At 39.1% G+C, this 13524-nt stretch overlaps 1 protein-coding gene across 3 annotated transcripts in view; it reads right to left on the bottom strand.

Annotated features, from left to right (window-relative positions):
- Positions 1-13524, bottom strand: part of faah (fatty acid amide hydrolase) — a 31498-nt gene that overhangs the window by 13065 nt on the left and 4909 nt on the right. For 2 of the 3 annotated variants that reach the window (XR_013296493.1, XM_077585045.1), the window contains exons 7-15: positions 13219-13343; positions 12979-13104; positions 12797-12891; positions 11913-12012; positions 11699-11742; positions 11564-11603; positions 11382-11490; positions 11068-11213; positions 10351-10486 (exon numbers count right to left, since the gene is read on the bottom strand). Coding sequence is in view for 2 of the 3 variants with exons in the window: in XM_077585045.1 (XP_077441171.1) it covers positions 10361-10486; positions 11068-11213; positions 11382-11490; positions 11564-11603; positions 11699-11742; positions 11913-12012; positions 12797-12891; positions 12979-13104; positions 13219-13343 (911 nt within the window). In the remaining variant the exon portion in view is untranslated. Of the gene's footprint in view, positions 1-8924; positions 10487-11067; positions 11214-11381; positions 11491-11563; positions 11604-11698; positions 11743-11912; positions 12013-12796; positions 12892-12978; positions 13105-13218; positions 13344-13524 lie in introns of those variants that run through there. The other variant, XM_077585044.1, reaches the window with a different exon arrangement.

The raw sequence follows: 13524 nt of genomic DNA, 5'->3' as shown, positions 1-13524 counted from the left end.
CTTCGACTTCTTCTACGCATCATCTTTCATCCTACAACCAGTAAATAATTCCGACACACGGGCGTCCCTCGCACCCGAGGTTCACGACGTGGCGCACGGGGGAGAACCTGCCGCTTGTTCTGCCGCCGCGGGAGAGCTAATCCTGAATGAAGCGGGGGTGTCACAGCCTCCCCCCCCCCCCCCCCCCGCAGCCCCTCCCTCAAATCCACATCCACCCTGTCAACTGAGGTTTGGCTGCACCGAAACCGAACGCTTTTGCCATAAGAAGATTACCTTGGGTCGGGATATCGATGGATTAAGTAAGAATAGAAGGAGATAAAAATGGAGTGAAAGGGTTTGTGCAGTCAGCAAAGTTCACACACCTGTTTTTCTTCTTCTTCTTCTAACCACAAAAAAACAGCAAGGACTTGTCTGCTGACCTACATTTACAAAATAATTGACATTTGTTCACCGAATTTATATTAATTTAATCTCAACAGTATATTATCTTTATTTCGTGGCATTTTCTTGGCTGAACTGTTTCCTGATACGTGTATATTGTTAGATTTTTTTTGTCCAATCAGATTTCAGCCTCCGGGTTGCCATGTTAATGAAATCTGCCCAGGGCCTTGAGAATCAGTAACAAACCATAATACCAATGGGACTGCTTCAGAAAGCTATCAAACATAAGGCCCGTGGGCCAAATTGGACCCCTGACGGGTCGGTTTAGGACAGAAAACAAATTGAGTTTTTCCACTAAAATTAACTGTTGTTACTAATTTTGTCCACTGGAGGGTGCACTTAAATCATATTCCTCATTACTCTGGATTTGATGCAAAACATTTGCGTTTTTTTTTTGTCACTAAATTTCAGATTACTCTGCAATAAATAATATAATAATTCTAATAATAAATTGTAATATTTTGGTAAATAAATGATAGAATTTTCAAACTGTATTTATTATTCTCACGCATTGTTATTCATATATTATTAGGCCACGGAAATACAGTACAATCTAAAAACAGTTGGGTCCAAGTTAACCCAAATTGGGTCAAAAAGGGACCGAACCAACTTTTTGGGTTAATTGAATCACCCAAAAGTTGGGTCAAATAAATAACTGACAAAACAACCCCAACATTGGGTTTATTTGTAGGTTATTCATTTCATTTGACCAAACTTTTTGGGCTAAATACCTCAACAAGTTGGGTTGGTTAATTTTTTACCCAATTGGGTCAAATGAATAACCCACAAAACAACCCAAAAATGTTGTTGCTTTGTGAGTTATTAACTTAATATTATTGACACAACTTTTTGGGACTAAATATCTAAAAAAAAAAGTTGGGTTGATCCATTCTTGACGCAATTTGGGTTATATTTAGCCCAACCGTTTTTAGAGTGTACATACTGGTTTGGCCACTTGATCTAAAATTTGGGTTTTATGCTGAATTAAAATGAGTTTGACACACTAGCTCTAAAGGATATATGCATTCTAATTGAAAACTATTATTTTGCATTTTGTTGTATATTACTTTTCTATACATGACACGTGACATGACAGTGGTGGTATTAAGAGGTCGATTAAGTCCCCACTGAAGGCCCACCATAACATACTATATTAGATCACTTTCTTGGACTAGAAAGGAAGCGATTGGTGTTTTACTAATGGGACATGTTTACACAAGACTAGGCTCTCTTTAGCACATGCACTTCACATCCTTTTAAATATGAGGTCCATTTACCATCAACACTTGAGTTTTATTTGCAGCACGGTAGGGTGGAAGTTAATGCTGTGTGCGTGTGTGTGTGCGAGCGCGCTAAGCCGCTGAAGGTTTCCAGGAGCTCTTTGATGTGTATCTCTGCAATGCGCTATTAGAGGGATTTTCCTAGTTGACAGCTCAGAGAATGTGTGGAGGAATTGCGATGCCAGCGGGCCTAAAAGAATGCTGGAAACAGGATTAGGATCATATTCTGGCAGCGCCTGTCACTTCATCAATGGCTAAGGTTTCCTCAGTGACAGCCCTCCTTCTCTGCGAGCCTAAAACCTTTAGTGGGACCATAAAAGGGGTGAGAGAGGGCGAGAAAAAAAAAAGGGAGAAACAACACAATGATTGAATGGTGCGCCGTGATTTTCTGGGCCGGTTTGGGTGCGAGGGCTTTTGTGCCGGGAGGTCGGAGAGGGGCGGCATTGATTTGGAGGGAGGGGTAGGTCGTGGGGATGAGAACGGGGTAAAAGGAGGGGGGAAGATTTACACCAACAAACACATTGTAAGTGTTTTTTTTTTTTTACACACCCTTTTTTACGCAAAGCGGAAAGAAGTTTGGTGTCCCCCCGCAGGTGCACAAGGGAGGGTCGCCCGACAGACCAGGACGTCGCCTGCTTTCAAGGTGTGGAGTGAGATGTCCTATCAAGGTGGTTCTCAAACTGGGGTTTGGAGACCTACGGGGGACCATGGGCCATAACTTGGGGGTCTATCAAATAATTAATTAACTCATTCACTGCCATAAATTCATTAAAAAAGATTATTAAAAATTAGGGGTGACAGGTGATTACAATTTTTAATCGTAATTAATTGCATGACTTCACTAGTTAACTCACGATTAATCACTAATTTGATGTCTGTTCTAAATGTACAATAAAAAATTCTAGGTTTTCATACTCTTGTTAACAAAAGTGGAAAAAAAATGTTGAACTAATAAAAATAGTTCAAATTAATTTGTGACATTTATAGCCGCCAATGGCAGTGAATGAATAATAAATAAATAAAAAGATTATTAAAAATTCGGGGCGTCAGGCGATAACATTTTTTAATCATAATTAATCGCATTACTTCACTAGTTAACTCACGATTAATCACAAATTTTATATCTGTTCTAAATGTACAATAAAAAAAAAATCTAGGTTTTCATACTCTTGTTAACAAAAGTGGAAAAAAAATGTTGAACTAATAGAAATAGTTCAAATTAATTTTTGACGTTAATAGCCGCCAGTGGCAGTGAATGAATAATAAATAAATAAATAAAAAGATTATAAAAATTCGGGGCGTCAGGCAATTAAATTTTTTAATCATAATTAATCGCATTACTTCACTAGTTAACTCACAATTAATCACAAATTTTATATCTGTTCTAAATGTACTATAAAAAAAAATCTAGGTTTTCATACTCTTGTTAACAAAAGTGGAAAAAAAATGTTGAACTAATAGAAATAGTTCAAATTAATTTTTGACGTTTATAGCCGCCAATGGCAGTGAATGACTAATAAATAAATAAAAAGATTATAAAAAATTCGGGGCGTCAGGCAATTAAATTTTTTAATCATAATTAATCGCTTATTATTTTATTATTATTATTAATTAATTACTTCACTAGTTAACTCACGATTAATCACAAATTTTATATCTGTTCTAAATGTACAATTAAAAAAATCTAGGTTTTCATACTCTTGTTAACAAAAGTGAGGGGGGGGAAGCTGAACGAATAGAAATAATTCAAATTAATTTTTTACGTTTATAGCCGTCGATGGCAGTGAATGAGTTAATTAATTCTGCCATAATTTTATCCATTGAAAATTGAAATTCAAACAATTGAAATGAAGTCATATGAAGCAAGCAAGAGGGTTGAATGGTGACATTCCATGTGTGTCACTCGCCAATCAATGAAATAACAGCTGCTCGAATTATTGCAGTTGTTTGTTTACATTCAAACTCATGTTAGCTAGCATAAGTAACAGCTTAAGCATCCAAAAACTTAAAACTACCCTTAACATAATGTAAAGAATAAAAACAGGCTTTATTAAGTTTTATTACCGTAAGTACTGTAGTATGCATGAGTTTGATGTTGGTCTTCGCAAAAGTGATGATTTTTATTTTTTAGATGCATGTCCAGCCCACAAAATTGTTCGTTAAAAAATATGACATTTGTAAGTAGAATCAAGAAAACATCCCATGAACCCACACCCTGAAAGTCAATTTTTGGGACATTTTAGCCATTACAGACTAGTCTTAAAAAAATTTTGATTCCTCAGAGCTCGTTTCATTTCACATGAAATTCAGTAGTCGATCACAAGTAGAATCCTGAAAAAGTCTCAAGAAGCAATGTCAAATAAGACAGAGGCAGCCAACCATTCATGTCTGAATCAGACATTGTTGGGGTCATTTCCAGAGGTGGAATTTGTCTGTAATTTCGAAGGACTAAATTGCGAAGAATTGTAGTTTTCATCTTTGCGCATGGGTGAAGTCTGATGACTCGACATAAAACAGTCAACTCTAAGGTCAGATCATGAGCATGGTTTTGTGAGCGATGACTCACGTTTAGCATGATCAGGGACTGACCAGGTGGTCTCGTGCAGCGACTGAGTGTCTTCGCATTGCGAACAAGCGACACCGCCAAAACAAAAACCCTCTTTTCAGCAGCCGTGTAACTCCACACATTCTGCTCGCCCCCGCGAAACATTACTTCCACAATGCGGCAGGAGTTTGATTGTTGGCGACAAGTTATATAATGCCAGGAATTAGAGCCTAGCATGCAAATGTGAAATCCTCCCCTGTTTTTTCCCGAGGAGCGAATGAGATGGACTCTATCTGCAGGCTTCGCTTGGGCTCCCCCAGCTTTGTGCTAACAGAGGCGCTCTTCCTTTCTCCCCGCCGACTCGGGCGATAATCCTGACACGCACTGTCTGCATTTTCTTACTGTACGTCTTTAAGCGCATTTGCAGAGCATTTATCTGTCCAATGTAAACCAATTTGCCTATAAGGGCCCGGGGCCAATCAAGGCGCTGGAGGGGGGGAAAGAATGGAAAACCCAAACGTAGCAGATGTGCATAGAGGGCGAGATGGGAGAGCTTGGCAACGATGCGGGCTTTGACGAACAAGTGAATGCCGGGAAAAAAAAAGTGGGGAGTAAAGCGGAACCGACTGGAAGAAAGAGTGTCCCTTGTCCGAAGGGTAAGCTTTTCAAACTTGGGATAGGGGCCTTTAAAGCCGATAGAGAGTGGATCACGGAATTGTTGAGTCACAGAATCGGAGGGAATCATACCGAGCTCGCTTGGTAATCCTGGAGGAGAAAAAAAAAATGCTGGGCATACTTTGGGAATCCCGGCCTCCTTGAGAAGCTGCTGTATTGACAGAAGCGGTTGTTCAATAGCGCCCGTGCACCTGCATCAGCTCTCTGGTAATCTCCGGTTGCCTCCTCCCACTACAGCATTGCGCCGCCAGGCAAAGTAATGGCTGATGAAAAATATAATGACGACAAGAAAAATAAATCATACGAGTTTAAGGGTTGATATTGGGCTATCTTCCATATGTTTTTTTTTCTTTTTCTTTTTAAACATGAAATATAATGATATGTATTGGGGGAATGGGATTTTTTAATAGGTTTTAGGTGAACTAATGAATACACACACACACACAAAAAAAAAAAGGAGAGCAATGATGATGACATGTCAAATCGGTAAAATTACCGAATGAACAATACTGAGCTCTCCAGAAAAAAAGAAAAAAAAAAAGAAATATAATGATATGTAAATCTCCTTTTTAATGATTTATATCAATCATAATGTAAAATAGTTTTTTGTCATATAGCCTAAACAGTGTTATTTTATTTACGTATTTGTCCACAACATACAAACACACTTAAAAAATACAAATATAAATAACAAAAAAATAATAATAATGACATTAAGTATATGATAAATTTTACTTTAAATGTAACCTTTTCTGGATATTTATAACTCGCTGATGCTAATTTTAAACCACAAGTTTTTATAATAACCTGTTCATGATACAACGTAAGCATTCAATTGAACAAGAAATGGAAGATTTTACGAGCAATGATGGTCGGACATATCAGTATCAGTGGAAAGTCCTCTCCAATTCAGCTGATTGGAAGACGAGATGGCAAAAACATGTGATTAGCGGTTAGCCGGCTTCACGCGTTAAATATGGACGCGGCACACCAGTCAACAAGTTGACTAATTGTTCAACGCCTAGCTAACGACACCCGGCGGAACGGACATATTTGATGGCGCTCTGTCGAAACATTGCTTCACCAAACTGTGGCGCGAAAAAAGCTTGTGGATCTAAAAGACCGCAGCCCCCCCCGTTGTGTCACATATAACTGCGAAGGTCCTAATGACCGTGGGCTCCTTGGTCCCTGAAATGGGACATTAAGACAGAATCATCCCAGGTTAGTTGGGACGACAGCAAGGTGTTTTATTTGCCGGCGCACACGCGCAAGCACGGTAGGAGCGGGACCGGATGGCTTTTGAAGTACCCGATCTTTTGGCCTAAAGTTCCTGCAAATGAGGTGTTTGGCGCTCTTATCAAGGCGGAAGGTTCAGGCTGAATGCGTTCAACAGGCTGATCGCCGCCGTCCTCCATCACGGCGCGCACTTCATATTTCACGATACACTAGCTCGACATTTTTGCCTTCCATCCCGGGAAGGATTGGATTGGAATACTCAACACAACAATAAGTAAATCGAGATGTCTGCAAAGTTTTCAAGCCATGATGACAATGGGGGTTGATGCCACATGAAACGAACCATTACGTTTTTCTCCGTAATGTGTTTGATTGTACAAGGTGAGAGTTCCGAATGTATGTTTTTGTTTTATTCTTTTTTTAACACAAGAACTGGGATTTTAACATTAAAGTATACAGTGAAACCTTTAATGTTAAACACAAGCAATTCTGAGTCGTTGGATGTTGGTGACAGCAATACCACATTTTACTTTTCAAATTAAGAGTAACTTAATTAGAACATGAAGCAACTCGTAGACTCATGCCCATTTTTTTCAATGAAAATTACAACTAGTCCCCACAAATATATTTATTATTGTAAAACTGTGTTAACAGTGACGCATTGGCGCAACAATTTAGGTATGCCTTAATTTTGCTATAGCTTTTATATCGCTGCGTACTGTCGTTAGTGACGCAGCTTACCAGCGAACGAGCCAGAAATAAAACCGTTTATCTTCTGGAGTTACCCAATAAAATGTGCCCCGCGTCTAAAGAGCATGTGACTTGGAGTCACAAGAGGGCCATACACTCGGCTGTAAAATAAGTTGTGTTAAAGGGACTTTAAGGTTACTCGTTTTAACGCCCTAATTTTGACAGTAAGTAAGTAAGTAGGTAGGTAGGTAGGTAGGTAAGTAAGTAAGTAAGTAAGTAAGTAAGTAAGTAAGTAAGTAAGTAAGTAAGTAAGTAAGTAAGTAGGTAGGTATAGGTAGATAGCAATCTTGTTAGCTAGGTAGCTATATAGCAATCTAGCTAGCAATAGATAGATAGATAGAAATCTTGTTAGCAATCTTGTTAGCTAGATAGCTATATAGCAATCTAGCTAGTGATAGATAGATAGATAGATAGATAGATAGATAGATAGATAGATAGATAGATAGATAGATAGATAGATAGATAGATAGATAGATAGATAGATAGATAGATAGATAGATAGATAGATAGATAGATAGATGCGTGTAGACTTTTTATGGTCACTGTAAATAAATAGATATACATAAAGAGATAGCTCCATCCAGCCAGACAGATAGTGAGTGAGTGACAGACAGATAGACAGATCAAAGCATGCAAACATTTCACCCTTTTTACTAAAATCATAGGTGTGTGTCAATATTGTTATACATTATTGACATTTTTAATTCTTTATTTCATATATTAACCATGTTCAAATGTTTTATAGATGTGAAGTAGGTAAAATAGTGTTGAACTCAGTATAATTTGACCTTAACCTAAGATGGTACACATTGTTTGGTCTAGAAGTTCCTTCTCAGTGTTCTGTGCGAAAACACATTCTGTTCGAGAGAGAGAGCGCGCACTCCTACAACTATACTACATTAGGAGCTGTCGAGTTCAACTTGTTTGTGAGATTTTGTTATGGGAAGAAGTACGAGAGGTGCCCTGAAAGTATATTTTGTCTAGAGATGAATACAGCTGCAGTCTGTGTACGAAAATAATATTAGGTAACATGTTGAGTGAGAACCAATCTGTTCTACTCATTCTTAGTAGGAGGTGAAGGGGCGTTTTACTTTCAAAACTCGATTCTTTAAAAGCTGGATTCCGCAAAGGGAGGGGGCACATTGGGCACTCTTTAATTCCACCTTTTACGTGATGTAAATTGTTGCCGTGACCGGAGAATTCTCTGTTTCATTCTTGCAAGGTTTTTTTTCTTACAAGAAATCTGTCTTCAAGTTTTTGGAACACGCAAAAGAGGACAAATAATTAGCCTTTTTCAATATTGACATTGGATAATGGGCCTTTAGTGGGTGGAAGCCCACACTTTGTGACATAAACTAACAAATTCAATAATAAATGAGTTAAAATCCCCCAAATATAATTACTGTATGTTCCATTTGTGTTCTTGTGTAATTGTCACTGTCATACCTCCTCAGTTCCTGCGGGATTTATGAACAATGTCAAGTTTCCCCGAGGACCCCGCCAGTCTCTCCAGTGCCTCTTAAAGCTTAACGCTCCCTGACTGAGTGGCACAGCGAGAGCCACTCGCTCCCTCTCCACGCGCCTCCGATAAGAGCCGGGAAGAACCTCTCAATTGCGGCTCCCCTGCTCGTCTCGTGTTCCCGCCTTTTTTTTTTTTTTTTAGCTATTTCCCCATTCATTCCGATTGTAATGGAAAACGCCGGCGCTGTACCTAATGGCTTGGCATCCCTGCGAGAGCTGGGGGGGGGAAACATATGTAAATTTATGTAAACCCAACAGAAAACACATATTTACAATAGCGCGGGGTAATGTGAAGACACGCTAGATGGAGGCGCCATGTGTCATTAGGCTGCTTTATCGCTTTTCTTTTACCTGGGAGGTGCTACAATCACTCAGTGAGCGGAGAGGGAGAAAGCAAATGATGTGAAGCAGTGATGAAGAGGAGGGATACAAAGGGAGAGTTTTGGGGGTGAAAAGAAGGTGCACAAGTCGTTTATTACATGAAAATTCATTAAAGTTTGATGTGCAGGTACTATCAGATATGGTGTACAGTAGATGACACATACATAAGAATGTGTGCTTTATTCATAATAATTATACATAATGTTTTTCCTATAAAGCTTCGAAATTCTCATTTGGGATCTTCCAGTGAGTGTTTCTTTATTGCCTTTCATCTAAATATCGAATAATGTCAAGAAAAATGAGCAATGATCATGTAAGTGCCAAATAAAAATATACAATAATCAATGAAATGTGAAAACTTTCAAGTTTGTCATTGGATCACTCAAAACTCAAAAACAGGAGTGCAGCATTTTTGTCTTGTTTCAACTGAACTACGTTTAAGTCTGTAGTGCAGCAAAAGGAGTGGATACACAAATAGAAACTACAGTAGTGCTTTGAAATACAAATTGAATTTGTTCTGTGATGAGGTTCAGAACTTAAAACAATTGTAGATGTTTGACAGTAAACCTGAAGTGGGAGGGGCAATAAACAACTTGAAGCCTTTTTTATTATTTTTTTTATAAAGAAAAAGAATAGTTCATTATCTACCAAAGTATTGCTTGCTTGTGAGGTCACAGCATCTCAAGGCACTACTGTAGTTAGCCACAAGATGGCGTTCTTTTTTCACATTCAAAGCATACCACAGGAATTCACACCTATGTCCTATATACACCTTTACAAAAACATGCTAGGCTCAGAGATTTTTAGTTCGTTTTCTATTGTTTTGCATGCAATGAATTAACCTTAATTTTATAGTTTCCACTATAGCACAATGTCATGAATTTCAGTAGTTTAACTCTTTGACTGCCAAAAACGTTAAATAACGTTTAGTAAAATCCTATGGAGGAGTGCCAAAGACGTTAAAAGACGTTTGTTTCAAAACAGAGGTGAAACTAACCATTTTCTATTGTTGATTACTGAAAAACGCAATGAGTTAGAAACAAACTTTTTTTTCTGATGAAAGATGAGAGTCCAATCTTTCATTTGGTAGTATGTGTGTTTCCATAGTCCAAACACATAATTTTCTATGGACCTTGAAAGATCAGTCAAAATGCTTAAAATCGGCTGGCACCCACGGCATCCCTTTTCTGAAAACGTCTGGCAGTCAAAGAGTTAATTATATTGCAAACAATAGACCACCATAAACAGTTGGAGGGATAAATCAAGTTGTTTCCACTCCTCTGATATATTTACAGTATTGTAGTTACATTTTCAACAAGTTAGTAAGTAAAAACATTTTTTTTGCATTATTGTTCCTTAATAAAATAATAACCAGGGTGAAATCATCTTGAGTGCAAAGGGGTTAAAGGATGTGTTTTTATGACATTATCTCAAGTGCAAAGAGGAAATGGTTGTGTTTTGCGATAACGTCGCAGACTGGCTTATCTTAAGTGTCCTGACGCTCACTTAACAGACTGATACCTGAGAGTCCTCACTTGATCCTGCTCTGTTTAACAAGCTCCTCCACCTCCTTCATGAAGCGCAGACACAGCTCGTCCTGCCACGGCGGGGCCACGCACTGCACGGCCATGGGCAGACCCTCGCCTCCTGACAATGCCTACACACAAACACAAGTATGCAAATAAATGTCAATGCACAAAAAAAAAAAAACATTTACAGACGGACACAGTCTGCTGTCTCCGCCTGTTGGCTAACAGTGGAACTACATCTATTTTTTTTTTGCCCATTTTAACATGAACTAACTCAACACTTGTAAAATAAGATTTCTATTTGGATTCCTGGCTTGCAATTTTTGTTTATTTATTTTTTTATAATATGCACACCACATATAAATGTAAAAATAAAGGGTTGAAATCCCACAAATAAAATAAATATTTGATGTGTTGTATTTCAGGGTGAAATCGTTTTCGAAGACTGACACTCCATTCAAGTGAGAAACAAATTCTAATACAACATAATTTAAACATGAAGTCAGAAGCTGTAAATTGAACACAATGCTGAAGATGTGACGCAAAAGTGTACATTAACGCAAATGAGCCAATAACCTAATCACCAGGGGAAAAAATGGCCTCTGGGAGAGCATCAATCAGAAATAACACAAAATATAGCTAAGAACAGAAATGATTATTATTCTGCATGTTTTCCAGTTGTCGTGTTAACCTGTGCATGTTGCATTACCCGTTTGAGAAGCTTGTCCCAAAAGTCCTGATACAAGCCTTCATAATGGCTCAGTTGCTCCTCATCCTCTGCCGTCACCGTGGAAACAGGAACCACGCCGGCAGGAAAGTTGAGCAGATTGTAGAGTGCCGTATAAGCCAGAGGAACTGGATGCACAGAGAACAAACAGAAAATAGGCGAAAAATTTGCGCCTAATGTTATTATTATGTGAAATTAAAATTAAAATAGTAAAATTAAAGTAAAAATAAAAAATAAAGTAAAATTACAATCGTGACATAACGCAAAATGTGAATAAATCTCAAAGACTTCCATACAGCTAAGCCTGCCGCAGTATAAGAAATTATAGGCCGGTCCGAACATGGGGCAGAGCAGCACGTCCATCTTGAGCCTTCTCCATTCGGCCAAGGTCTCATTAATGTAGTCCTGACGGACAAACCCAAGAAGAAGCTTGAGTGTCTCTTTCTGCACATATTCAAACATCATCTGCTCACAGTACCTGCACAGCACAATGTTGCTCCCAAAGCTCCACAACAGATCTGAAACATCAGTAGAGAAATAACAGGTATTGTTATTTCTATTTATAAACGAGTACTGTGTCATCATTGACCCAATTTTTTTTTTAACTTCTCACCCGACTCCAGTGGCTCCTTGCAGGAGGAAAGAACCACGAGGAGACTGCAGACAAATGAAACCGCTTTTAATAAGGTGGCCATTTTTTTTTTTTTTAAATAGAGCTTAGTGTGACACAGCAGTTCTACAGCACAAAGACAAACTTATTCGATTTTGCGGGTGTGCAAAATGAAGTGTGTCAAGAATGGAGCTGGCTTGATGCCAAGACGACTCACCAGAGGCCTCAGCAGGAAGGAGAGGGTCTTCCTCAGCCAGCACGGGAGATAGAAAGGGAACACTTGTAGTTTGAGGGTAGGATCAAGAGGTGCGCCCTTCCTAAAAGTATCAAACAAGAGAGTCGAGGTGATTTCATAAAGTGGAATTTTCCTGGAGGAGTGAAAATAATGGAGTGCATTGTTTATGTGCATCTTTTGAAATCTTAACACACGACATGTCCTACAAAAACTGCACCTAGAAAAGAAAAAGAAAATGTAAAACATTAAACTAACAATAAACTTAAACTCAAGTTGGACATTAAACTCTGTCCGTTTTTACATGTTAATATTTGAGAACTGATTTTTTGAGAACAACTTGTGAGATTCACTGCTCTGGACAGCTCCGACCTGCTAATGAAAGTCAGTCTCGCGCACGCACCAGTTACACGTTTATTCAACCAAACTACCTAACTTAGCAAAACCAATCATCAGAATTGATTCTTTAAAGGAGAAAGTCAACCTTAAAAAAATCTATTACATTTGTGGAATATGAGTTACGCAGCAAAATCCAGCCATTTTTTATCCATCTCGGGGGGGGGGGGGGGGGGCATTTTGCCATCGATTGAAGATGACATCACAGTTGCTCAGGCTCAGGCAACGACCAATCACCGCTCACCTGTTTTCTGAAGCTGAGCTGTGATTGGTTGTTAACTGAGATTTGAGCAACTGTGATGTCATTTTCACTCGACAGCAAATGCCAAAATGGCCGCCTTCTGATATTGATCAAAACTGCTGGATTTTGCTGCTTAGCTCATATTCCACTAACACAATATTAACCAGAATGTCGTATTTAAACCAGTGGGGCTGCATACTATATTATTGTCAATAATTGTATTAAGACTCACAGTTTTTGGACCAAGCTGGCCCCTCCATCTGCAAAGACGCCTTTGGAAAGGAGCAGAAAAGCGTCCCTCAACCTCGGAGGACTGTATGGCACCACCTGCGTGTTGATAGAATCATAACAAAAAAGATGTAAAAGCACACTTGACTTCCCGTTGTGTGCTTACGGCATCGGAGAGGTTCTTACGGTATGCCCCGCTTGCTCCAACAACGCTTTGACTTCTCTGAGGCTTCGGGTCATGCTGGGCGTCAGTTGAGTCAGGCCGTCGCTTTCCAAGTAGCCGATCCGGAGAGGCTTGCTGCTCTTATACATCTAGACCACATTAAGACCCGAGGTAACACCGTCACTATTTTCTGCGTGCACCTCGATTTACAGGACGTGGTGCGATAACAAGATTTTACTCGTGTCAAATTAACAAGGACACACCTGCACATTAAAAGGCACGGGCGGGACGGTTGGGTCCAGAGCAAACATGTGGTCGCAGAGCAGCGCCTGCATACACAGAGCCAGGCCGTCCACATCCTTGGCCAAGGGGCCGGGTGTTGCCGATACTAATTAGACAAAAAACAAATATACACGATAATGTCAATGTTGTGTCATTTAGCCTAAAAGCAAATACTGATCATGCAGATCGAGATAAAACACGCAAGTCAACTATTAAAATGACTTACCAACACAAGAAACTGGGTGACAAATGTCACGAATGAAAATCGGTGATAGAGTGAATCCGAT

The sequence above is a fragment of the Vanacampus margaritifer genome, chromosome 13 (assembly GCF_051991255.1).
Source record: "Vanacampus margaritifer isolate UIUO_Vmar chromosome 13, RoL_Vmar_1.0, whole genome shotgun sequence".
In the NCBI taxonomy this organism is placed as follows: domain Eukaryota; kingdom Metazoa; phylum Chordata; class Actinopteri; order Syngnathiformes; family Syngnathidae; genus Vanacampus; species Vanacampus margaritifer.
This window is presented reverse-complemented; position numbering and strand designations above follow the sequence as displayed.